Source organism: Heliconius melpomene, chromosome 15, assembly GCF_056956725.1.
Source record: "Heliconius melpomene rosina isolate 202511_hmr_F chromosome 15, ASM5695672v1, whole genome shotgun sequence".
Taxonomy (NCBI): Eukaryota; Metazoa; Arthropoda; class Insecta; order Lepidoptera; family Nymphalidae; genus Heliconius; species Heliconius melpomene.
In genome coordinates this window covers 1,026,894-1,054,015 of record NC_140403.1, presented here as the reverse complement: position 1 = coordinate 1,054,015, position 27,122 = coordinate 1,026,894, and the positions used below count along the sequence as shown (strand labels likewise).

At 34.0% G+C, this 27,122-nt stretch overlaps 1 protein-coding gene across 5 annotated transcripts; it reads left to right on the top strand.

Annotated features, from left to right (window-relative positions):
• Window positions 1–3,442: 3,442 nt before the first annotated feature.
• Ggamma30A (guanine nucleotide-binding protein subunit gamma-e) lies at window positions 3,443–27,122 on the top strand. 5 transcript variants are annotated; one of them, XM_085198366.1, is made up of 4 exons: window positions 3,443–3,532; window positions 10,321–10,380; window positions 16,198–16,320; window positions 24,363–27,122. In XM_085198366.1, exons 3-4 carry the CDS (start codon window positions 16,208–16,210, stop codon window positions 24,466–24,468), a joined length of 219 nt encoding a protein of 72 aa, XP_085054492.1. In that variant the 5' UTR covers window positions 3,443–3,532; window positions 10,321–10,380; window positions 16,198–16,207; the 3' UTR covers window positions 24,469–27,122. The 5 variants fall into 5 exon arrangements, with proteins under 5 accessions (XP_085054492.1, XP_085054489.1, XP_085054490.1 ...); XM_085198363.1 differs by lacking the exon at window positions 3,443–3,532 and adding an exon at window positions 6,844–6,916; XM_085198364.1 differs by lacking the exon at window positions 3,443–3,532 and adding an exon at window positions 6,873–7,202.

The window sequence follows — 27,122 nt, the reverse complement described above, 5'->3', positions numbered from 1 at the left end:
ATATAGTCTGTCAATGAATTTTAATATAAGATTCTAATTATTATACGACTTTTGTTGTAATTTGCTATTTGTACCGTGGTCTCCTCTGAGAAGGGTTAAAATATAACTTCACGCTATATCCGGTATATGGCAGAGAGGGCAGAGGGAACCTAGTGCAAAGACACTCCGTTCTACACACTGGCCAATTTTTAGAGACGTTGCGTGTTGAGTATCAGAACTTAGCGCCGCACTTTGCTTGCCACCAGTGCGAGAAAGTCAAAATAATATATTCCCCATCATGGGAGTTTAACCCACAATCGTCACGCTTAAGGTCTGATATTGATCTAGATATTCCAATAGTGATATCGTGCCTATCTTTAATTATCATCCTGCCATATTTTTTATTTTTTTTACAGTAACAAACATGGAGATAACCACCGTAATATAAATGTAAATGAATTTGTGAAACCAATTTCTCGTATCGCCGAACAATTTTCATTGTTGCCAGTTTTTATCAAGAATCGGCGATTTTGTATTTGGACGTGACCTAAACATATTAAAAATATGATGCACACCTTTTTTTAAAGGAAAAATTGTATATAAAGCAATAAAGTTTTTGAATATATTTTTATGTTAGCTTCACGTATCATCCTGCGTAGTAAACTAGGACAGTGTAAGTTAGTGTCACGACACTCCATCTCCATCTGATATTGGAGCCTTGTCTGTAACGTTTAATCAGAGAGGGGAATTAAAAATATTCCATTCCACCAAATACTAATCGAGCCTATATATATCGCACTACATAATATATTCACGAAATAATATAGTTTTTTAGTGTTTCCTACCCGAAAGTTAAATGGGAGTCCTCTTACTGAGACTTTGTTATCTGTCTGTCTGTCTGCCTGTAGCTGTCTCACGAACCTTGAATATCTAAGGAGATAATTTTTTGGGTGCAAACAACAAACAATATGTTTTTTAAGATAAACCACAAATATTATTATTATTTGAGGGCAGTCGTGGCGCAAAGGCACTAAGTGTGACTGCAAAACCAACTGGTTGTGGGTTCGATTCCCACTCGAGTAGAGTTCCGAAGAATAAATATTATTATAATTTGAGGCCAAAATGGCCAATGAAATTTATTGTTTTTCTTAAAAAAACATATTGTTTGTCATATACCAGGAAAACCCTGTATCGTCTTCAAATCTTAAGTGCTTCCATCATTAGTCAATGTTTCGCTTCCATGGCCGCCAGCTACACACGAGGATATGGTCCTAATTGCTGTGCCCCCATTCTAGAATACGACTCTAGGGTCTAGGAAGTACTGGAATAAAACTAGATTTTAGGTTTCAGAACAATACCATTTTGTAAGACTGGTTGTTTTTTTTTCAGACGTTAGTTTGCTTTATTTTGGTTTTGGAAATGTTAGATTTTTAGTTTTCCATGTTTTTATTTGTAATTTTGGGATACATGAAGAAAAAAATCTTTCATAATACAAAATTAATTAAAATCGCTTGAGTAAAAAAATGATAGCGGTTTCATCTCTTCTATTCAATATACACTCCAGACAGATCAAATAATAAGAACTGTTCCAAAAGGAATATCTAAACTGAAATCCAATAATACTTCTTCGTACGGATTTTAGGCTGGAGATTATATAGAGGAGATAACGAACAGACACTACGGTTAGCCGACTGTGGCGAAGCCTAAAAGGAAGGTTATATATTTAGCACGTATGTATGTAAGTTTATTCCTTTGTTCCCTTGTAAGACTTAAACTGAGTTTGAGATACAGTCCTAGAATGATCAGTGAGGCTATTGAAATATAAAAATATCTTAATATCAATTAAAGAGAAGAGTTTAAAAGAAAATGAAGAATTGAACTAACAACCGTGTGGTCCCCATATAGACGCTGTGCCGGGGCGTAAAGAATGCCTCCTGTCTAGAAATTAAACAATTTTCACTTAAAAATTAAATTTTCTACAGTAAAAAATATAATTTCCAGAATAATCTATGTCAAGCCGACGAGCAATATCGGAGTTATTGCTATAAATGTTCTCTTAGTGGCCGATGCATCAAAGTGTATGAACTCAAAGGCGTAGTGCCTTTGAGTTCATTTTATACTCTTTTAAATATCTTCTTTATTATTATATTTTAGAACTAGTTTTTATCTGTGGTCTCTCTATGGAAATAATTAAGACTAGTGGACTTTTGTGAGACATTATTTTTAGCTTTACGCTGTGTCCATAGCGGAAAATCCTAGTGTTAAGACACTCATAAATATATTTTCCGCCGAGTTCTGGATGCATTGCATAGTGAAAGGCGGAATGCCACGTTTTGCATCGTTACCAAGGCGAGGAAATGAAAATATTAAATATTTTATTTCTTCGAATGGGAATTGAACCCGCAATCTGCTTGTCTCACGCTTGTGCCGTACACCACGACTGACCTCAAGAATTCGTTCAATTGTTTCATTAAGACTGAGAAAGACCAAGCTATATTTCAAATTAACATAGTGGAGAACAGAGTGTTTTAACAGTAAGTTTTTCCTGTTTACTCCGCTTTATCGCCAATTTAAAGGTGAAAATTCACACAATTTCCATAAAATTGCTCATTATTAAGTATCTAATGGTGTCTTACTAATAAAAGTAAGTCCATAAATATGTAGATGTGAAAAGCATTATGACGCTACTGCGCTATACAAACTGTACATGAATTCGTTTCAGGGCTGTAAATGAGGTAACGGATGAAAATCTTTAGAAAAATTATATTATATGTATGTGTCATAAATTATAATCGTCATCCTCAGGACTGGCAACATGGCAACGGGTGCGATTCTCACTCGAGTAACAAGTTCCCTCTGTTCCCTCCCCTTTTAAATACAGCGGGAGGCGTAAAGCAAAAAACATTATATCGCTGTAGTATAGTGTGTGTAGAGGTCAGGCGTAGCGCAGGGGATTTTAGACGCGACAGGTTGTGGGTTCGTTCCTGCTTGAGGAAAATGAAATATTTAAATATTTTCTTAATAAGCGAATAGTACGAAAGTAATGAACGGAAATGTCTTAATGGGAAACCCTACTATGTTCGGGATACAGCGTAAAGCTAACAAAAAGCGAGTGAATCGATCCCCTTGCTCCTTCATTTACGAAAGAGTCGCAGTGAAAACCGGACATAAACCAAATATTTGAAATTGTGCACGAAACCAAACAGTAAAATGCGAAAGAGTTTAGAACAAAAGTAAATCTGGTTGAATGGCAGTCATCCCCTGATAAATTGGAATTAGATCCCGGGAGTCTGCAGTACAAACGTTGCAATCACCTATATGGAGCTATGGGGACGGATTTCAACACTATTCGACGATTGGGGACCATTGGATATTTAGTTTTACTGGTTTTTTTTAAATGATTTATGACTTTATTTTGTTTGAAAAGAGGGGAGAAGAGAGAGGTTTTTTTATTTATGCTTTATTCCTGGCGGATTAGCCAGAGGAAGAGGAGCGCTGAATGTTACGGTCTCTGCATATCTCTTTCGCCTCGTCTACTATCATCACCCTGCAGGTAATATTTTATGTTTATGTAAGAGTACTTGTCTTTGCTAAATATGAAAATGTTCATTGCCCCGTATGGGAATCGAACCCACAGCCGTTGCAGTTACACTATGCCACTGAGCCTCGACGGTTCTGTTATTTAGATAATACATACAGATTTAATATAAGTGAAACGAAAAACGTTCTTCATATAAATTGTCAGTCCTTAGAGAGATCAACGTAGACGTGAACAATTATGTATATGAGGTTTGGGACTAGCATCGGTATTTGAACGCGTAAGTTTTTCAAATATTTAGTATTTTTCAGCTTCACGCTGTATCTCGCACATAGCAAGGTAGGCAGAGGGAACCTGGGAACCTAGTGTTGGGACACTGCGTTTCCATTAAAGCGAAGCTAATTCAGGAGGTATTGCGTGATGAATGGCGGAACTAAACGCCGCGCTTTACCTCCGTTAGAATAGAAAAGGAAATGATAATATAAAATATTTCATTCCCCCAACTTTGAATCGAACCTTCATCCGTCCTGCGCTGAGTAGCACACTTGTGCTTCAGCGCCGGAAGCGACGGTCCTAAAAAAATCATAATAAAAGTATTTTCCAATAACATATTTATAACTAAGCCAAGATTTTTTTCAATTATCCTTTATAAAACCAATCTCAACTGTCTAAGTATAAAAGAAGAAACTAGCAAAGTTCTTAACTAACTATGCAATATGACACCTTGACATACAAATCCCTTAGACTAAGTACACGATTATTGTGGATTCGATACCCACTTAGGGGTAACCATTTCCATATTTGAATTATTTTAAATTTCTCGCTCTAAAAGAGCAACTGCAACTGCTAGTTCCACCATTCAACATGCAATGACTCGAAAGAAATGGGGAAACTTTGAAGCAGCAATTTCACTCAATAACAGTTCTGATGACAATAAAATTATATATTTAATCAATATTGTTGTTACAAAATGGCCGCCGCGACAAAATGGCGGATCACAATTTCTTGTACAATCCAACTTAGTTACTTTTTCTTATCTAGAAAGAATTTTTTTTTTCTTCTTTAATTAATAATCTAGAAAGCTTATTTTTCATTTTTTTTTCTTAATTAATATATTATTCATACTACACACATCCCTACAAACACAATTGGTTTGACAATAATTGTTCGACTGCCAACAGCGACAAGGGTAGAAGCACAATGGCTGCGAGACGTCACGTCATATGGAACCATGTCACGTTACATACTAGCTGTATTGATTTACGTGCGTTCTGTTAATTTTCAAAGGAGATTTAGTTAATTATTGATGTGATTAATAATTAATTATATTAATTATTAATTATATGAGACTAACGAGGCGTAAAGGATATGTGTTAGTTTCCTGAACTCAACACACAATATGTAAATACATCGACTAATAAGAATTTGGCGGAAAGTGGAGAGCGGAGTGTTTTAACATTAGGTTCCATCTCGCTGCCCTGCTACATTCGTTCAGTGTTGACTTGGTACCATTGATTTTGAAAAGAGCAACTGTTGAGTTTATTGCCGGCTCTTCTCAGCAGAACTGCCTTCCAAACCGGTGGTAGCTTTTTGTTCATATGTTCATTCGACGATTCAAAAGTGCTTATAATTATTGCCTATTTGAATAAAGAATATTTTAAATTTGAATTTGAATTTGAATTTGAAAAAAAAAATTTTCATTCATATTAAACAATTAATTTCCCCGAAATCGAACCGCTGCACCAACAGCCTCAAACAACTACATTCTAAGCAAATAAAGGAAAAAAACATAACAAATTATCACATTGCATGCACACAAGCCAAGCCAAGCCAAGTTTAACAGGTGATAGTATGTGAATTTTAAACAATTCCGCACCTGCAGTTACTTGCATACGGTATTAATTACCTATACATTTTGTATTGCTATCGTATACACTGCAGACTGTACGGGATCGGGCTTGTTTCCATTTCAACTGGTTTACACTGCTAGGTTTGTTTTCTTTAGTTGTTTGGTTATTTATTGAGGATAGTGAGTTCGATTCCTGTATATATAGCTGTGGCTCTTGTGGATGACAATTTGTTTTTTTTTCGTAATTAATGAGTAGCGCAGGGGCATAAGTGTGTGATTGTGGGTTCGATTTCCATTCGAGAGAATGAAATGCATATAATAAAATGTTTAATATTTTCATTGTCGTCCTCTAACAAGGCAACGCATAGCGTGTATATTTGTAAAAAAAAACGAAATCATAATATTTTTGTTTGATTAGTCTTCTACACGCACCTTTGTCAATTTTACATGAAGCTACCACTGTTTCTAAAGTTTCCAGGTAATAGAAAATTTTGTTATCTTTTTTTTAGGCATCTCCTAATAAAGACAGATACAGAGTATACAGAAAGAACCTAGCATTAAGATACTCCCTTCCCCACTTTCATCCAATTCTGAGTGGCGAAACTAAACGCCGCGTTACGCCTACCACAGCTAAGAAAGTCAAATATATATCACTATTTATTACATTATTATATAAAACAATTTACCTTTGGAGACGAGTCCACTTACCTTACACATACTACTAGATATTAAACGGTCAATATGCATCATGTATGTATAGATGTGGTGTGCGGTGTCTGTTTGTGTGGACGGCCCTTGTGGACGGTGTTATGCTGTAATAGATTAAACTATCAAATATTACTTATTAGTGCTTTTGAGGGAGTGGTGGCGCAGGGAGAGGGTTCTATTCCCATTCTTGGGAATGATATATTTAATATTTTCATTTCGTTGCGCCACTCAACTCGTTGAGAACTCATTGGGAAATCGGTGGAAATTGGGGAACGGAAGGGTCTTCATGAGAACAGAATGTCATCACACTAGGTTCCTGGGTCATCTCTGCCTAAACCAATAAAAATATTTCTAATTTTTTTTATAGCTTTTCTATTTATGGCATATTAGGTAGAGAGATCAGAGTGTTAAGACACTCCGTTTCCCATGAGCCAATTGCAAACCGTTGCTTAGCAACGGTCGCATAGCGACGTTTGTTATTAACATGGCAGAATAAATTGCATGTCAAATTAATAAGTATTTTAATATTAGTATATATCGACAATATTACAAATATGAGAAAAAAAAAGTAACCTATTTTCATCCCAAGACCCTCAAGTTTCTCTATATGTGTATTTTGTCACAATTAAATTAGCGGTTTGGCCCTGATTGTGTAAAAGACAGACAGACAGAGTTACTTTCGAATTTATAATATATGTTTTTAGGATTTTCATTATATTTTGACATTTTCATGACTGTGTGGCTGCCACATGCATATAACTGTTTTACAAATGGAGCGTGGAAACCATACTAGGTTCGTATTACTACACCAGTGGCACTCAAGATCGGTTGCTTTAATCACGGTAATAAAAAAATAATAAAAATACTTAAAAAAACATTTTCCGTTATTTATTTTGTATTTTTTTTATAAAGTAAAAATTAAAAGGTTATTTTATATAGTGTGTATAGTTTGGTTATAAAGTGTTTATACATTATATATATTTGGCTTCTTCTCCGGGTAATATAATTAGGCTTAATTAAATTAGTAAGGTATTGTATCACCCTGTACATATTATATTGTCGTATACGTTTATATTATAGGGTGTTTTTGTTGTTGGATTTTGGTGAAAAGTGTTCTGAAGGATCTGAGTAAGCTTTTTTTTAATTATATGTTGTGTATGTGTGTTCGTCTGTGTGTATGTAAAACAGTTTATTATTATGTGTTTCTTTTTCTCATAACAGTTTCTTTTATTTCTTGTCTTTTCTTTCTTAATTGATCTAATATGCCAGCCGTGGCGCGGGGGCACAAGCATGCGACTGTAAACGTCACAGGTTGTGGGTTTGCTTCCCATTCGAGGAAATGAAATGTGTAATATTTTCATGTCTTCGCTTTAATATTTTATTTCTGCATCCTCCACAAAGCAAGGTAAGCAAAGGAAACCTGGGGACTTCACATTCCACCAAACTCTCGAAACATTAAAATGTCTACAAAATGTTTCAAATATTTCATTTCCCCGAGTGGGAATCGAACCTGCTACCGTCACGTTAACAGTCGTGTCCTTGAGCCCATGCGGCACGACTGTTATACCAACAAATATTAGACTGTTGCCCCAATTTAATATTTGAATAATAAATTTTCAGAAAATATAATAAAATACCTTTATTATTATATATTGTCAGTCTAAAACTAATGAAAGTTACATTATAAGCCAAGAAAGTACGACACTAAAGATATTTACATATTAGAAATTTATTAAGTAGCCTCTCCCTGAGGATTGACATTACTGACTTTGCATATTTAAATGATTGTGACGTTGCTCGTAATGTTTATATGGTAGGTAATTCTCATGTTAAAAATAATTTCTTTTAATACTGTTTTATTATAGAGCCTACTTTATCCATATAAACGAACTTTTTACGCTTTATCCCGTTCAGCAGGTCCAAATATCGAGATTAGTGTTTGTGTTGGAATCTAACAGCAATTCCTCTGAGTGAAGATCAACCCACACTTTCTTTCTTTGTATTATAAGAAAAAAATAAATCAGTGATAATAATTCAATTCATAAAAGAATGCAATTTTTTATCAATATTTTCTTATGACGTTAGCACGTAAAATTATCGTCCGTCCGACTTTACTTTGTTCACACAATTACAATTTCTAAACAACTATTAGAAACGAGAACTTAATAGTATTATTTCACTTATCCTTTTTGTGTTTTTATAAATATTTAGTATGTACCTTTGAACTCACAATCACCGTGTTCTATTAGAAACGTGCATACATAACTCCACTTGGAGCTTAAGTTTTTTTATCAGCTTCACGCTGTATCCCGCACACAGCAGAGTAGGCAGAGGGATACTAGTGTTAAGACACTCCGTTTTCCACTTTGTGCCGAATTCCGGAAGCATTGCGTGTTGAGTGGCGGAATTCCACGCCGTGCTTTGCCTCAATTCCAGAATGAAAGAAAATTAATTAAATATTTCATTTCCTCGAAACGAGATCGAACCCACTACCAGTCACACACTTGTGTCCCTGCACCACGACTAGCCCAGCCGTTTAATAATATTCTTAGAAAGGTTGCGTTATAATAAACAGTATTTCGAGATGTCTCTTTCTCGCGACTGTTACAATATACATTCTATATGGCTGCCACGTTAATTTCCTTTCGTAAAGAATGCCGCCGTGGCGCAGTAAACGACGTTTGTAAATTCGAAAAATTACAAAAACAAAATTTTTTTTTAGTGTCACGAGACCTACATACATAGTGACAAGACACTTTCGTTTTCTACTTAGCGCCAAATCCTGGAGATATTATGTGTTGAATGCTGGAACATAACGCCAGAACTTATATATAACATTTAAAATAAAAACATTTTAAATATTTCATTTCCTCAAACTCACAACCTGTCGCGTTAATGTCGCGACCTTATACGTGATAAATCTAAGACTATTTCAAATTATTTTGATTTCAATTCTCAATGAAGATAGACCGCGGCGTTGAGCTCCGCCATACAACATGCAAAGCAAATAACAAACTAACAGTTTTACACTACAAAACAAATGTAACGGCCCCACTAACTAGATTACGTTTATTAAGTCAAGGAAACGTATTAATGCTGATTCACTCAATTAAGCCATTAGAGTATTAGCTGGTACCTCCTGTACTGTCGCTGTACTTGTTGAAAATATAATAATATGGAAATATCTTAACACACAATCCCTCTAGAATTCGACAGAGAGTGGAGAGAGGAGTGTTTTCACACTGGGCTCCCTCTGCCTATACTGCTACAGACAGGATACAGCGTGAAGCTGAAAAAACAATCAAAGGTGGCCGTGGTGCAGCGTCCGTGGTAGCTAACTGTAAACATGACGGTTGTAGGTTCGATTTCCACCAGAAACATCCACCAAACCATCAGAGTACCTCGACTCTCATAACTCGGCAAAGCGGTTATGATAACTCGTTAATATCCACCACTAAATAAACACTATTAGAATTCTACTAATCTTTAATTTTTGTTACTTACTTTGTCTATGTAAAACTGTTTTATACAAATCATTCTTTAGAATATCGTTGCTATCCGGAAGGCAGATGGGACCTGGAAACCTAATGTAAAGATACTTCCGCTCCCCACTTAGCTAGCAAATAAATGAAGTATTTATTTGGTTACCAGAGCGAAGAAATGAAAATATTAAACATTTCATTCCCTCTAGTGGAAATCGAACCCACAGTACGGCACGGCCGCCTTTTGTTTGTTATACATTAATATAAACAATACAATACAATTTTCATTCGCGTGATATCTTCTCATGTATAATTCCTATTCAGTAAAAAAAACAAAACAAATACCCAGCGATGTGAAACAATCATTAATTCAATGTTATATTATCTAATGAGTTATTACCAGTTATTACTTTGTATACTTTTAAATCAGTTACTTGGAAATGCCAATTTTAATATAGTTTAACTTTCAAATATATATATGAATCTATACTTAATTATTATAAAGCTAAAGAATTTTAATAATTTTATTTCATTCAGTACCTACTGTCACTTAACATGTAATGCCTCCAGAATTTGTAGGAAAGTGGCGAAAGGAAGTATTTAATAGTAAGGTTCCCAGTTGCCCACTTTCTTTCTGTACTAAGAACTTCGGTCTGAGTTACCTCGGGCACATAAAATGTATCATACACGCAAATAAACGCTGTTTTTTTATGTAAAAACACATGAAATTATTTTTTCTAAATTTTTGATGTTTTTTTTTTCAGGCAGCAGTCACTCAGTGAGCAAGCAGCGTACTTAATTTTTATTGTGGGAATAATTTAAAAGTAAGTAATTTAATTAAATATTTCCTCAAAATTTAGAAGTAACTACAATTTGTTTTCCGATATATTTTTAACTTAACCCTGCACTAGCAGGGTGCGCAGAGGAAACCTGGGAATCTAGTATTAAAACACTCTGTTTACATTAAGACACTTTCGTTACCCACTATCCGCCGAGTTCTGGAGACATTACGTGGTAGAATGATTATATTTCATTAATTTTCCCATAATATATCTTTGTCCTTATATACGTAATATCTCCAAAATATTATATATCAAACATTTTATTCCCCCGAGTGGGAATTGAATTCACAACTTAACTGTCACGTATTCTTAATATCCCTCTTCGTTGTAGAGAACGTTGTAGTATGTGTTCTGTTTTATCGTCACCTAACTATCGCTCATGTATCTCAAAGAGCAGGTAAGCTGAAAGAACCTAATGTAAGAATCCAGTATAAACAATTCACTCAACATAAACAAATCATTTACATCAAAGCTCGGACCGGTGTTTGAACCCGTTACGTCTGGGACAAAAGCAATAAAACGTATCTAATGATCGTATACGATAACGTATAGTCATCGACAGACGACGCGTTAAAAATTAAATCAAATTAAATCAGCTGCACGCTCTATCCCGCATATAAAAAAAACAATAAAATAATTCTCCAACCGAGAATCTAACCCACAGCTTAAAATAAAGTATCATAATAATTGACCAGGTAACTCAAGTTCAAAGTACCCGTAGCCGTAATTGAATGATGTTGAGTGCGCACTTGACCCTATGAAGAACGTAGACCGTTTTATATTAATATTACCTCTTATCTCTTATCTCTATATCATTTATGCTTTCTCGGCTTGGCTGAGTGTTCTATAAAAGGACTTCTACAGCGGCTTTTTATAACTGCTATATTGTAGACGTGATGGTTTTGGGTTCTATTCCACTCGGGAAAATTATTATATTTGTGTTAAGTCACTAAATTATGATTAAGAAATTTCCATTCCCTACTTTTTAACCGGATTATCTAGACATTTCGTGTTGAGAGGCGAGACCAAACGCAACGTTTGCTTTGCCTCGTTACCAGAGCGAAGAAATGAAAATATTAAATTATATATTTTATTCGCCGAGTTCGATTTTCATTTTCATTCATTTCTTCCCTCGGATAACAAGTTAAAACGCTACATAGAACTTCGGCACTCAACACACAATATATCGAAAGTTAGGCGGAAAATGGAGAAAGTAGTGCCTTAAAATTAGGTTTGCTCTAGTCAGTCTACTATGGGATAAGAAGCAAAAAGCTATTTTTATTGTTTATTACTTTAAAGTGATCAAAATCAATTAAATTTATCTCAAGATAGATAAAATAGAGGCTATAAAGATCTTTGAAAATATTTGTAAAAAAAACTCAGTACCAGCATAAAGAATTTTAAAATGGATTTTAAATTTTAAATACGTTTCAAAGTGTATCCAATACAGGGGCTGATCTATGGGAACGGTGCCAGAACGAATACTGTAGAAGTAATTTGTTCTTTGAGATCTATCTATGTTTCTATCTATATATTAGATACATACTTACAAGTACATAAATTATCTTGAAGCCGCATCGTGGCGCAGTAGCACAGTATCTGACTATAAATGCGTTGGTTTTGGGTTCGATTCATACTCGGGGGGAATGATCTATGTGTTTTGATAAAACACATTGAACACAAAAAAGTCTATTTTTCTTTATAATTCTCTCGATTAATTCAACTTTCATCGCGTTTTTACTTGTTTTATGACACTTCCGCCGAATTCTAGAGGCATTGTTGGTTGAATGGCGGAACTCAACACCGCGCTTTGCCTCTCTGCCAGAGTGACAAAATAAAACTACAAAATATTTAATTTCCTCGAGCGAGAATCGAATCCACAACCAAACAGCGTCAAGACTGGCCCCTTTCAATAATTTCTTACTAAATTAAACTAAAATCCGCTTCTAAAACAATTAATAGACACTAACTAGATAAAGCGGAGTTCGGGAGAATATTGAATTTGTCACCCGAGCCCCGAGCACTGCCCGCTGCATACAATTAACGGTAATTAACGCCGTCTTCGCCACTTATTATGAAATTGCTTGAAGTTAATACTAAATGATATTTTTTATTTAGTTTCACGCTATATATCGCATATAGCAGAGACAGAGAAAACGTAGTGCTAAAACACTATGCGGGAAAATGAAAACCATTTAAATATAATCATTCCCTCGAATGTGAATCGAACACACTACCATCGCGTTTAACGTCGGATACTCTCCCACTGAGCCACGATAGTTTAATTTGTTTTTTAACCTCACATTGTATCCTACACATAATAGGGGAGACCTGGGAACCTAGTGTTAAGGCACACATTAACACACTACCGATCCCCACTTTCCGCCGATTTCTCAAGCCATTGCGTATTGAGTGGCGGTACTTAACGCCGCGCTTTACCTCGTTACCGAAGCGAGGAAATGAAAATATTAAATATTTCATTCCCCCGAACAAAAATCGAACTCATAACCTGTCTCGTCCTATCGCACACTGCGCCACGATTGGCCTTAAAATATAACAAATATTTTAACTTAAATTTACATAGAAACGTCACGGCGTAAAGAAAACGTCCTGAACCGTAACTAATTGAGAGTAATTTTACACAGACAGCACTCAAGTGACGAATTGAGTCAAGATTTCCATTATAAAAGTGTCTACGAGTACATTCATATTTTCATAGGCCTTTGTAGCGTAGACGATAAGCGCGACGGTTGTGAGTTCGATTGCAGTCGGTAGCAAAAAAATAAATAAAAAAAGTAAAATAATATTTACCTATTACAATTTTGTATTGACTTTGGTTCACGATTTTTCCTCCATAGGGAGACGGGGTAGTGAATTCACTCTATGGATATCGAACCTACAACCTTCGACCTCACAAGAGTAAACAGAGGTAATGGCGAAACTCAACGCCGCGTCATGTTAAGTTTGATTCGTCCTTACTATATTTCAACATTTGAAATAAAAAAAAATGCCTCGCCTAGAATTCAAATATATAACTGTATTGAGATCAGCCGGGCACATCGCAAACAAAAATTAATTGTAATTAAAATTAATTGTAATAAAAACAAAAAACGAACAATGTGAGAAAATTTTAATTCATTTCATCATTAAGCGTAAAAACATTGAAATTTATATATTCTTTCATTTAGAACGAGTGTGGGAATATTTTCCCAGTTACTATCATAATTAAAAATCTATGTTTAAAAAACAATAATAATGATTAAATACCATACAACATCGGCAGCGTATATAAATAAATAGTTAAATGTACATACAAAGACACATTGCGGAATTAAACGCCGCGATTTCTCTTTTTTTCTTACAAAACTGGAGTAATAGAAATCATTTTACTTAGACTCTGAATCAGTATCGAACTTGCAACTTTAAGGTATTGTAGATAATGCCCTAATGAGCCATGATGGTCTCAATCTTCTTTAATTTAACATGACCTTTTGCTGTGTTTCATGATTAAATTGCTTTTGAAATTAATGTCTTTTTTTCATATTCCTTGGGGGACTATTGTTAATAATCCTCAAACACGATATAATATAATATTGAAGCAGTTGTGACTCAGTGACACAGCTATAAGCAGACTATAAGCGCGATGGTTCTAGGTTCGATCCCACTACTAGTCTTAACACTAAATTATCTGTGCATACCCTGAAACTGAAAAATATATATAATAATTTGTCGTACGGTTATTTATATACATCCACTTAATTAAGGGCAAGTACAATTTACGGAATGAGGGCGTTCCTATGAAGCTAATTGCCGTTTACTACAATTAATTTGCGCTTTGTATTTATTGCTAGCTCCATATATATATTATGTATATAAAACTCTTCCATGAGGCCATCGTGGCGCGGGGACACAAGCGTGCGGCTGTAAACGCCGCGGTTGTGAGTTCCATTCCTACTCAGGGGATAACATATTTGTTATTATCATTTTCTCGTTATAGTAAACTAGTTTTACATCCAATTCCTAGAGAATTCGATAGAAAGTGGGAAACAGGAGTGACTTAGGAGAGAACAGACTCTCTTGATAGTAGATTCTCAACGTGTACCGTACGTGATACGCGGTAAAAGTGTGTAACATGAAGTGAAACGTGTGAAATAAATGAAAACGGACGAACAAATAGAATCTCGATGCAATGGGATAGTGCCTGACTAAAAACGCAACGGTTGTAAGTTTGATTCCAATTCAGGGGACTCAATCATTTGCTCTTTTAACCAGATAAAACACGGCACTCTGCCACTCAATAGCTCAAGAAATATCTTGAAAATTAGGCGGTCCATTCTAAACAGAGTGTCTGAACACTAAATTCCTCTGCCTACCTAGGGGATGAGGGATACATAGGGAAGGTAAAAAAATGCATACATACATCAATAAGGTCATCACATTACCTATACTATAGCTATAAAACAATCGAGCTTTCCAACTAGACAATGAAAGAAAAATTTTAAAAACGCTTCAACCCAATGCATTCGATGCATATTCAGTCATATAATAACGATATTGAGCAAGCGAAAACAACCCTTAACACCAACCCTATAACGATCATAAAAGTTGCCCACATTTTGACAGATGGTCCTCTGGCACAAGATGAAGAATAATGGGATACAAAACACGGCCGACTACCGAGCATTACGTCTAATTCATTAATTTTACACAAATTGTATCAGTCGGGAATGAACCTTGGACTGTCGGGATAGGGTTGAGTTTCGCGTGGGTTCGGATATAACTAAATTTGCGCAAGTTATAGCAGTGTATGTGTGGGGTTGTCATAGAAACTGTAGCTCTGTGCGCGCGCATCGTGCTGCACACACCCTTAAATTTCTCCCCTTTTATCGAGAGAGATAGCTTATGTACAGTTCAATAGAATAGAAATTGTTGTGGATGATTTTTTTATATTTAGCTACAAATATTGGGATAAATAAGAGAATATAGTGTTAGGACAGTCCGTATTACACTTTCTCCCCAAACTATACATATAATTATATTTTAACATAAGAATTATATAAAAATTAAAGAAGCAGCTGACTGTAGGCGCGACGGTCAGACGGTTCTATTCTTTCTTAAGAGAATTAATTAGTTCCTTTCCCTCGCTCTGGTAACAAGACAAAGTGCGGCGTTGGGTACCGCTACCGAATGTAGCCTACAGTGCCGGAATGGAGTATTTTAACTCAAAAATTAATTGTAATTACTTCACTTACTCCGCTAAACGAAAAAAGCGTAAATCTGCTTTTTAAAGTTATAACTAACGCAACGTCATAAGAGATTATTGGAATAAAAAATGTATATTAACGTTGTCCTTGCTCAATTGCGACGTACATACATGTATATGAATAAATAAGTTAATAAGTTAAGTCTGAAATTAATTACACTTGAGAATACTTATATATCTATGATAAATACACAATAGAAAATTTCCTCAATCTGGTCTACTAAAGTGCCACTTACATATCAAATCAACGTAGTGACGCATCACTGAAGTATTACATTTTTTTTTTATTTTCAAGCCCACTCATCTACTACACGATATATAAGAATTCTCCACTCTCCAACTCATTTTGAAACACTATGTGTTGATTACCGGAACTGAACGCCGTTCTTTTTCTTAACAGAGAGATCCGATTCAACAAAATATAAAAAAAAAACTCAACCATAACAACGTTCAACGCGACTGTACGTCGTGCCGCACACACGCGCACGCCCTATACACGTACTAACATTTGTGTGTGTGCGTATTTTATTCTACAGATTCTGCGCCATGGATCCCAGTGTACTTGCGACCATGGACAAGGAGGCACTAAAAAAGCAGATTGAGAACATGAAGTACCAAGCTTCTATGGAACGCTGGCCGTTATCGAAAAGTATCGCTGCGTGAGTAATACTATTTATTACTAGGTATTCTAGTTGTAAGAGCAAGTGACGTCATTGTGACATCATCAGTGTTCCGTTAGGGAGTGGTTTGTGTGTGTGGTTTTGGTTTGTTTTCGGTTTGTATGGTTCACAGGTTTCATTTTTTTTTTATATTTTGTGGTATTTTTTGTATGTTGTTTTTAATTTGTATGAGTGTGTGTGTAAGGTCATGTTTATCGTTTATGTCGTGTTTTGTTTTGCATGAACTACATAAAACATTTTTTTCATATATTTCAATAATATATCAGTATTTAGAGTCAAATGTATACTTACAATTTAAATAATCAATTAAAAAGTGAACGCTAAACAGTGAAATCGTACGTGCGATTGGCGTGACAAGAAAACTATCGATTTTCTACCCGCCATGTAAAGCTCGTTGCAGGATAAAACGAAGCTTTTGCGAACGTGTTGTCCTAAGTTTCCGTTTTAATTTCGTATAATTATCATTTTTCACTTTTTTGCGTTTTTTCTTACAAAAATCATTGAAATTACGTGTATTTTCATGTATGAATGACGTTTTTTTTTTCATTGGTTAGTGTGTAGAATTTTGTTTCGTGTGTTACAATATGACGCACTGTGTTTTTATGAATATAAATTTTTCGTTAAAAATAGAGTTGTGTCACTAAAGTGATATATTTTTATATATACTATACATAAAATTGTATACAATCGCTGTCTTTACATGTGGGAGATAATTTATATGAGAAAATATATTATTGGGAGCATGCAATTCTGTACTGGAATGGAAAACAATGATTTTTTAAAATTTTTGTAAGTTTATGTACGTTAATATAATGACATTATTACAACACGAAAGTAATTCAGAAAAGTAAATAATTATCGTATCATCCAAACGGGCGAAGCCGCAAGCAGATCGTTAGCAAAAGATATATTCCGTTACGGAATGACTGACACTCAACGTACTTCCGAATTTACGCGGCGTTGAACGCTGGAATTTGTCACTTAGAGTTCTTTGAAAGAATTAAGGAACGGTTTTTTGAAATTCATACGAGAATTTAAAAAAATGGGATTTTGCGCTTAAGGAATAACACACATAACATTGTTATAATATTCACATAACATAATAGAATGTAAATTATGATATTAGTTTCAGTCTAGACGAGTCTAAATTTGTATAAATTTTTAAAATGTTGTATTAAAATAAACTGGAATTTTTATTATAATATATTATAATGACTTTTGTCATAATTACAATTTTAGGGTATTGTAGCCGAACGCTTTTAAACGGAACCCTCCCTGATTCGTAATGTACGTCTGTTTGTCTGTATGTCACAGGTACTTTAATAGTACAACGTTTAATTATTTTTTTTTTATTTAAAACTAGGTTTAATATTTTATTTCATATGAGTCAAAGATATTTAATAAAGCTTATTATGAAAATAATTAATTCCCATGAGTAGACATCAAAACCATAACTGTCGTTTTCACGGTCAGACGGTGTTCCGTTGCGCCACGACGTCCTATAAAGAGTATTTACTAAGTATCATAAAAAAATATCAATTCTGAAATATTTCATACAAAGTAATGGGCTTACACTCCATTCTCCAGATTTTTGTCTTTTAAATACAAACATACAGTCCACTCATTTTTTATAATCAAAACATGACATTAAAAATGTTTTCTATCTCACATACAAGCCCTATTGAGCTGAAATCGAACCTACAACCAACGCATATAAAAAGATATTTTGGATAGGAATACACCACGATGGATTTTATCTTTAAAAAATATTGTCATATATAATTTAATATACACATCCATTACTAATATAATTGGCTGATAAAGAACGCACAGTAACGAAAAACGCAGAAGTACCTCGAGGCCTGTGCCTTCGGCAGAAACTGGGTACATTAGGTTCCCAGATTCTCACTGCTTAGCTTGTTATGTGCGGGATACAGCATGAACGATGAAATTTGGCATGCAAGTGCCTTAGGAAGTATAGGGAGGCACCCCTACTACCTAAGAGAGGATTGCCTGAATATCCTCATAAACGGATTTTAGAGAATAATATTGGGGGCGGCCCCCATTATAAAATAATATAATAATACAAAACATAAAATAACAACAATAACAACAGTATATATTATATTGGTTAAGCAATAGGTGTAATGAATAAACAATTATGAAATAACACTTTTATCAACGCATTGTGGTATCGTAAGTTTTCCTCTTCTTTGTTAGAGGAAGTAAATAATATACCTACTAAGAATTAAACATCAATTTTATATAACAGCTATAACAATTATGACTTGAAGTCGTGGGTTCGACGAGTCTTAATGAGAAAGTAGTGTCATAACACTGTTCTCAGGTTTCCCAGTTCCTCTTGGAAATCTATGTCTAAAGGGACATGAAATATTTTCCAGAGACGCGGGTTGATATCCCGCTGCTTTTATTATTTATACGTATTTTAAAAAATATTTTCTAGTAGTTATTTGTTGTCTGTCAGTAGAGAAAAAATATGTTTTATCTGTTGTTTTACCAACTGACATTTTATCTTCCATAAGGTTCTATTTAAACCACCCCACATATTTTTTTATAAGACGTAATTTTCGCATAACCCATATCAATATTCTTAGAACTTTTAGTCGAAAGGTCTACCTCATGTTACCTATATCATTTATCATAGCAGAATAATATATATACGTGCCCAAATGTACGGTCAGTTGTGCATTCGATATCGTCTCGAGACCGTCTATTTATTTTGTTTTTTTAGGATTCCGTAGTTCAATAGCTAAAACGGAAACCTTATAGGTTCACTTTGTTCTCCGTCTGTCAAGACCATTTGTCTCGAGTTTGCGTGGAGGTATTAAGTAAAATTAAGAATAAATATTCAAGTCTAGTCTTTTAAATTAGCGTAAACAAAAGTTGCCAGCATTTATGTATCGCTTTTATAACATTTTGTATGAAATTTCGCAAAGTCGCACTTAATCGCCTTTTTTTTGTTAGAAACACGGCGCTAAATTCCGTTATTAAACAAGCAATGTCTCCAATTAAAGCGAAGAGTGTAGAACTGAGTTTTTTAATTATAAGCTAGCTAACTCTATCTACCCTAAAATAAGGGAAAAGCGTGACTCTCACAAAAACATCAACCATTATCAGAATTCGAAGTTAAAACTTTCATTTCTCCCTTAACTAACTAAGCTTATAGGGTGTAAAATTCCATGTACAGCACAAACAAACGTCTGTCTAAAATCAATATTATGGACAAAGGACCTTTGTCAGGCCCATGGACACGAACCCGAGTAATTTGAACAGGCAAGTCTTCGTAAAGCATTCCTGTAAATATTGCTTAGGCAACTTAAATTCGTTGTTTATATAGAAGCTATTATAGCACAGTGGTGGTTAGAAACAGAAAACACGATTGCTGTAGGTTTGATTTTCAGTTGAAGGTATGAAATATTTCGTGGTAACAAGCCAAATATTGGAATAGAATTACAACAATTAACACGCCGAAAATTGAACAAAAAGTGGGGAATGGAGCGTTTTGATACAAGGTTTCCTATAACCTCATGAAAAAGCTATTTTGATACTATTGTGACGCAGTGACAATATCTCATATTTTCATTTCTTCGCTTTGGGGACAAAACGTAAAATTAAGTTCAACCACTCAACACAGTGCCTCTAGAATTCGACGAGAAATGGGAAACGGAAGTGTCTAAATCGGAAACCGAATATCTTAACACTAGGTTCCCAAGGTCCCTCTGGAGAGAGTCATTTGAATGCATCATTATCGCACGCGCGCTCAATCACCCCTTTTTCATTTGCCTCTATTATTGGGTATTAACTTGAACTTAAACTATTATTATATTATACTACTATACAATAGATACAATTTCCTGTCCACTGAACCATCAGTGTCTAATATATTATAAAGGGGATTCCATTAAGCGTATTGATTGATAATAATCCGATATAACATGATGTTTATACAGCTGGCCATAGATTAGCTAGATTCTAATCTTATAATATATCTATTTGGAACTTTGTCAAAGCTTTTTAGATTATTTTTAGATATTTTTAATTGTAATAGATATGGAAAGAAAAAATGTGAAATGTAACGAATGCTATCGTCTTTGCGTATGTAGTAGCGGAACTCAACGTCGCGCATTGGGTACCAGAGAGTAAAATAATGCTTTCAGCTGAGTGGTATCGCACCCGTTATGTTTATAGTCTATATTCAACAGTAAAGGCTTTATTATATTTAATCGCCATTTTGGAAAAATGTTAATTTGAAAATATTTGCATATTCCGATTTAAAACATAGGGTACAATGTCTTAGAAAAGACAACAAGTGTAAGGCAACTGTCTACTTCCCGTAAAAATTAAAGCATAATCCATTTTATCAAGAATTTTCGAGACATTGCGTTTTGAGTGGCGAATCTTAGAGTCACATTTCAAATTGTTACAACTTAATTAGGCAAGAGGTAAAGATATTTTTCAACATTTTAAATTCATTCGTGTTACGTTCAAGGGTTTATATATTTTTTTAAGTTTCATGGATCATCCCGCAGATAGGCTGGGGAAATGTTAGAACTTACTGCTTTACTGCCTTAGCATTAAGAATTCGGTGAAAAGTGGAGAATGAAATGTAACAGCATAACGTCGAGCTCTGCCTCTTTACCAGAGTAAGAAAATGAAATAATTAAATATTACATTTTCTTCATTGGGAATCGAACCCTGGCACCCGTCGCGTTTACAGTTGTTACTCAAAATTTTATATATATGTCTTCTCAAAAACTAATATATTTTTTTGTTAGTATGAATAATATGTTAAAAATAAGAATAAAACATTTCACTCTAGGATCTAGTTTCCTTCTACTTGTACATACTTAAGTAAAATGCAATAGAAATATACGCCCGGCTTCATGACGAAATTGGATTAGCGGAGGCTATTTTCCAAATGGCTTCCTAATGTATATTACGTTTATCGATTCGCAAACACATTTTTGTATGGAGAATAGTGTGAAGTGTTTGTTTTGTATTTGTTAGTAGCCGAAAATAGGAGTTTATTACTTTTTTGTACCAGTGATGACGCAACGCGTTGCGGGTTCGATTCCTACTCGAGGAAATGAAACTTTTACTGTTTTCGTTCGCTTTAGTACCTAGGCAAAGCGCGACCTTGAGTTCCGCCACTCAACACGCAATGCTCCCAGAATTCGCCGGTGAGTGAGGGGCGAAGTGTCTTAACAATAGGTTAACTCTGCCTACACAGCTCCACAACGTACCCAGCCTATGCAGGACTCATTGTAGGAAAAAAATTTTTTTTCAATCACCTTTTTTTAAGGCGGTTGTATGTTATCTTGTTGAAATAGGATAATATTTAAGTGTTTTGTAGGTCTATGTACCTATGTATGTCTGTTCGTTCGTTCGTTCGTTTGTGTGTCTGTTCGTTGTTTCTAGAAAACTAAAAGTCATATTTAGATGTTTTTTTTTTATTTAAATGAAATATACTAAGAAATAGTTCAAGTATCATAAAAATCGGTTTAGTTAAAAAAAAACTTTATGCTATATCCCGCACATAGTAAGATAGGCAGAGGTAATCTAGGAACCTATAGCTAAGACCCTCCGATCGTATTAAGGCATTTCCAGAGCGAAACTAAAACTGGCCTCCACTATGAATTATTTTTTTTAAGTTCATAATCTATATATATAAATTATTGTATTAACATAGGGTAAGTTTTAATTGTTACTAACAAGTGGACTAATGTCTTAAATAAATAAATTTATTATTATTATATTATTATTATAAAAGGACTTGTCCTCACTGACTGAGGTAAGAGGCACGCACAGATGTAACCGCTGATAGTAGAAACGTGAAATTTAGACAGATGTTTACTTTTATAATCTGGACATCCACTAAGAAGGGATTTTGAAAAATTTTAACCCTAAAGGGGTAAAATAAGGGTTGAAAGTTTGTATGGAAAAAATTTAAATCGGCACCGATTTTTATAAAATTGTAAATTCAGACTTTTAAAAATATTTAATTGAACACATGTTTCACAGTTTTTTAGAATTTACCCCCTAACCATTAACTAACCATTAAGGGGTTAAAAGTTTGTATGGAAAAATCTTTCATTGAACACATATTTCGTGGTTTATTTTAATTCATCCCCTTTGCACCCCGCAAATAAGGGGTTGAAGTTTGTATGAAAAAATCTTTAAATAGATACCGATTTCTACAAAATTAGAAATTTAGACTCTTAAGACTATTTCATTGGTCACATATTTCATGGTTTATTAGAATTCATCCCTAAGGGTGCAAATAAGCACGCAAAGCTGCGCGCGTCCGCTAGTTTTTCTATAAAAATTAAAGTAAAATATAAAACAAATTGAATTTCTCTTCCTATTTGAAGTTATATTTTCAGCATAATGGTCGAAACGAAAAAAAAGAGGTTAAACATTTCATTGCCAATCAAAATATTAGTTCGTTTAAAATACTTCGCGCCTTTGAAACGTTCTTCTATAGTTATTTATATCATATGACAGCTGCGTTGTCAATATAAAAATATTAATAAAGCTAGTAATGGGTTTGATTTACGCATTTATGGCAGGAAGATTTTTGTAGAGGCCATCTTAGCGCAATGGAACATCGTCTGGTTGTAAAAGCGATGGATTTTAGCCCATTCGAAAGAATACATCGATTTTATTACTCCTACTACTAAAACTGACTTTCTAAGTTTCCATTCCACCCTGCTATGTGCGGCACGCTATACGTGAAGCTAAAATAAAAATTGAAATTCAAATCGCGGCGTTGAGTTCCACAACACGCAATATCTCGGGGCATATCTACCCATTTTGTACGAAATGCGTAGTGCATGAATATAAGTTTGTAATGATCCTATAAGGGTCCCGTTTCTTTCTTTTGATGGACGAAACCTTAAAAAAAGATTTGTTGTATGTAAAATAACGTGCTAACAAATAATATACATACATCTATATATATAAAAGGACTTGTCCTCACTGACTGAGGTAAGACGCGCGCACAGCCGTAACCGCTGATGATCGAAACGTCAAATTTGGACAGAAGTTTACTTTCGTAATCTGGACATCCACTAAGAAGGGATTTTGAAAAATTTTAACCCTAAAGGGGTGAAATAGGGGTTGAAAGTTTGTATGGAAAAAAATTTTAATCAGCACCGATATTTATAAAATTTGAAATTTAGATTTTTAAAAGTATTTAATTGAACACGTGTTTCATCGTTTTCTAGAATTCTCCCCCTAAGGGTGCAAATAAGGGGTTGAAAGTTTGTATAGATTTTTTTTAAATCGCCACCAATTTTTATAAAATTTGAAATTCAGACTCTTAAAAGTATTTAATTGAACATATGTTTCATGGTTTTCTAGAATTCACCCCCTAAGGTTGCAAATAAGGGGTTGAAAGTTTGTATGGAAAAATCTTTGAATCGCTACCGATTTTTATAAAATTTGAAATTTAGACTCTTAAAAATATTTCATTGAACACATGTTTCGTGGTTTATTAGAATTCACCCCTAATAACGCAAGCGAAGCTGCGCGCGTCCGCTAGTCACGTATAAAATTCGTAGTGATTTATAAAGCCACTTTATGTGTGCCCTTTTCCCGTTCGCGTAGCAATTTCGAGAAATCTTCTCTTTGTGCTTCACTGTAAGCAACCGGAATATTAGCTATTTATATAAAACAATATTAGTTTTCTTTAAATTTTCTATGACTTCTCTTTGCTTTTTTAGCTTCACCCTGTATCCTGCATAGAATGGTAGGCAAAGGAAACTTTGTGCTAAAACACTGCGTTTTCCACTTTTCGTCGATTTTTTTTGTTAGTCTACTAAGTCGAAGAAACAAACATATTAATAAATAATAATTTATTTCCCCGGGTAGGAATCCAACCCACAACCGTCGCGTTTAAAGTACACATTTATACCCCTTGCGCCACAATGGCCTCAATGTCTAACTCTAATATGTAAAAATATATAAAAATGCTTACATTTGTTTTCATTTTGTTTCAGGATGAGGGAGTACGTAGAGGAAAACGAAAAGAACGATCCTCTTATACACGCCCCCGACAAGAAAAACAACCCTTGGGCCGAGAAAGGGAAATGCATCATCATGTAATCATATATTAAGTAAAATATTAAAAAATATCACCAAAAAAAAATTCTAAACACTGTTTTGGCAAGACAAATTAATTCATCAGTCTGGTCTCAAGATCGGTATGGAAAAGCAAGACTACCACCAACAGTACTGAGTCAAAAGCAACTGCCAGACAATACGAGCTGTTAGACATATAGTGACAGAGGTCCAATAGTGGGCAAACACACGCCAGGCCAAAACTTTAGATTTGTTTACCGATGTTTTCAATATACGGTTTTTGTTCCCCGAAATCTAGTCCTTTTAACGAATATTATAAATGTACAACATGACATGACTGCGCGAAACGAGTATGTTATTTGTGAATGTTATGTTGAAAGATAAAAAAATGGTTGTAAATACGTTAAATTTTGTATTTCTAGTAAAGTAACGTTCGGAGTCTATCGGAATGTTAACGGTGGACGAGATGAAATATTAAATAAAAAAATTAAACAATAAACTGACGTCATTTGGACGTCTTTATCAATTTATGTTTTAAGGAGCGTCTTCAAAATGGTTGGAATGACATGACATGACACAACAAGCTTGAATCCAGGCGCTTCGATGCAAAGCAAAGCAACTTCCTCTTAGATATTTGCGTGGTTCCGCCCTGGATTCGAATCTCGAACGACCGAAGGAACAGAGACGAATTCTTCCAATTCGGTCACTTTTAACTCATCTTAATCCAAATTCTGATCCATAATTTGAAAGAAAACTTTGCCATCGCGTCTAGTTGATAAATGACAAATTAAATGTGAAGATTCAGTGAGCTCATGAATCTTTATATTTAAACGATGTATTATTAAATAATAATAATTAAAATATAGGGTTATATCGCACATCACAACTTAACAACTATTTGCTGGATCACAGACATAAGGCTAATAAAGATTTAAATGTAGGTATTGGCAATAAAGAACGTAGATCAAGTTAAAATGGCAAAATGTTAAAACGTAGGACTGTGAAATTACTATTAAGATAATCATTGATTAAATACAAAACATATTCTCGTTCGAAAAAAAACGTAAATTTACATAAATAATAAGTTGATTTAGGGTAACTTTTTTATAAAGGTGGTACATTCCGCGGTGCCATTATCTCGTAATGCTTCTATTTACTATTAGATTCTTGTCTTCTACGCTCGTCATTATTCTTAAGTGTATTATGTTCTATGTTCACATCCACTAGACCCCCCCATTAATATTGTTTAATCACATACAAACTTCCCCCTTTCCCCTCTCATATAAATTTTAGATAAATAAACTATTGACTACAATTTTAAATCTAGCACTTGAATAGCTTAGAATTAATTCAAAATTTAAATCGAAGTAACTTTACCTATCACGAAAATTATTCACTAAAATGAACTATTGTAGTTTCCAAAATAAAATTCTTCTAAATTTATATATATATAATATCTAAGATATGCTAAAACTGTTTTTGATTGAAGACAAATTCTTCATTCAAATTATAGAAAATGTCACTTTGATCAGAAAAAGTTGTTAGCAAAATTATCTCAAGTAGCGCTATTAATGTAGCATTCCATTAACGGATTGCATTTAATCCTAAATTTCATTAAATAGAGAAAAAAAATTAAACTAAAGCACTGTAGTTACTTAGATTAAATTAAAACCTAAAATTAAATGTTAAATTACCTTCTTCCTTATCCATATCTAGGACACGATCTACGAAGAATCATTCTGGCTGTGAATACTTCCCGATTGTTTAGATGCTCCCCATTGGCGTTTGTATTTGCTAATGCCGACAATAATTAATCAATATCAATATATCTCTTAGATATACTTCGTAGGCTTCCTCTTCGACGCCTTCTATACGTCCTTCTTTATCCATTACATTCCACACTTGCTTGACTCTATCATCTTGAACTTTGTCTACTTCGCCTTCATTTATAAGTTTATTATAACTGTCCTTTCTTGGTCGAGAATAGTTTTAAAAATTAGAAAATTTAGTGAGTAATTAGTAGTTTTAGTGATAAATTAAACAAAAAAAAAACAAAAATCAAAAGTTGTTTGTTAACTTATACGATAAAAGATGCAATTCAGAGAATTAGCTGTAGTCTTATAATAAAAGTATAAAAGTAACGAGTTTATTTAAAATAATATAATATATATAACTAGCAAATAGTTTAAGGCAGACTCTATTGGAGTTGCGCGATGGCAAAGTATTTTTCTTTCCGTTACATTTTAGCGTTATCGATCGTTATCAATCGTTATCAATCGTTCGAGCCATTTTAAGATGTTATTAATTTCATAGTTTATTTTAGTAATTGTGTATTATTTATTAAATTTTATTTATTATTATTATTTTGTTGTTAATTTTGAATGAAACCAAAGATTTTTAGTTGACGGACGGGTTGTCCCTTGTAAGTTTAAAGTAACGGTTAGCTATATCGTTAGATAATGAAATATCACTACCCAAAGTGAATTTCTTATTAATATTCATGTTTTATTTAAGCTAATAAACTTAATTAATCGGTACTTTTAAATGGATTAATCCAAAATTTAATAAATAGGTAAGGTGATATTGGAAATGATTTTTTTAGAATCAATAGGTTTAAGGTATTATATGTTATTATTAATATGTAATCAGTAATTCACTGAAATAAATCAAAGTCTGTA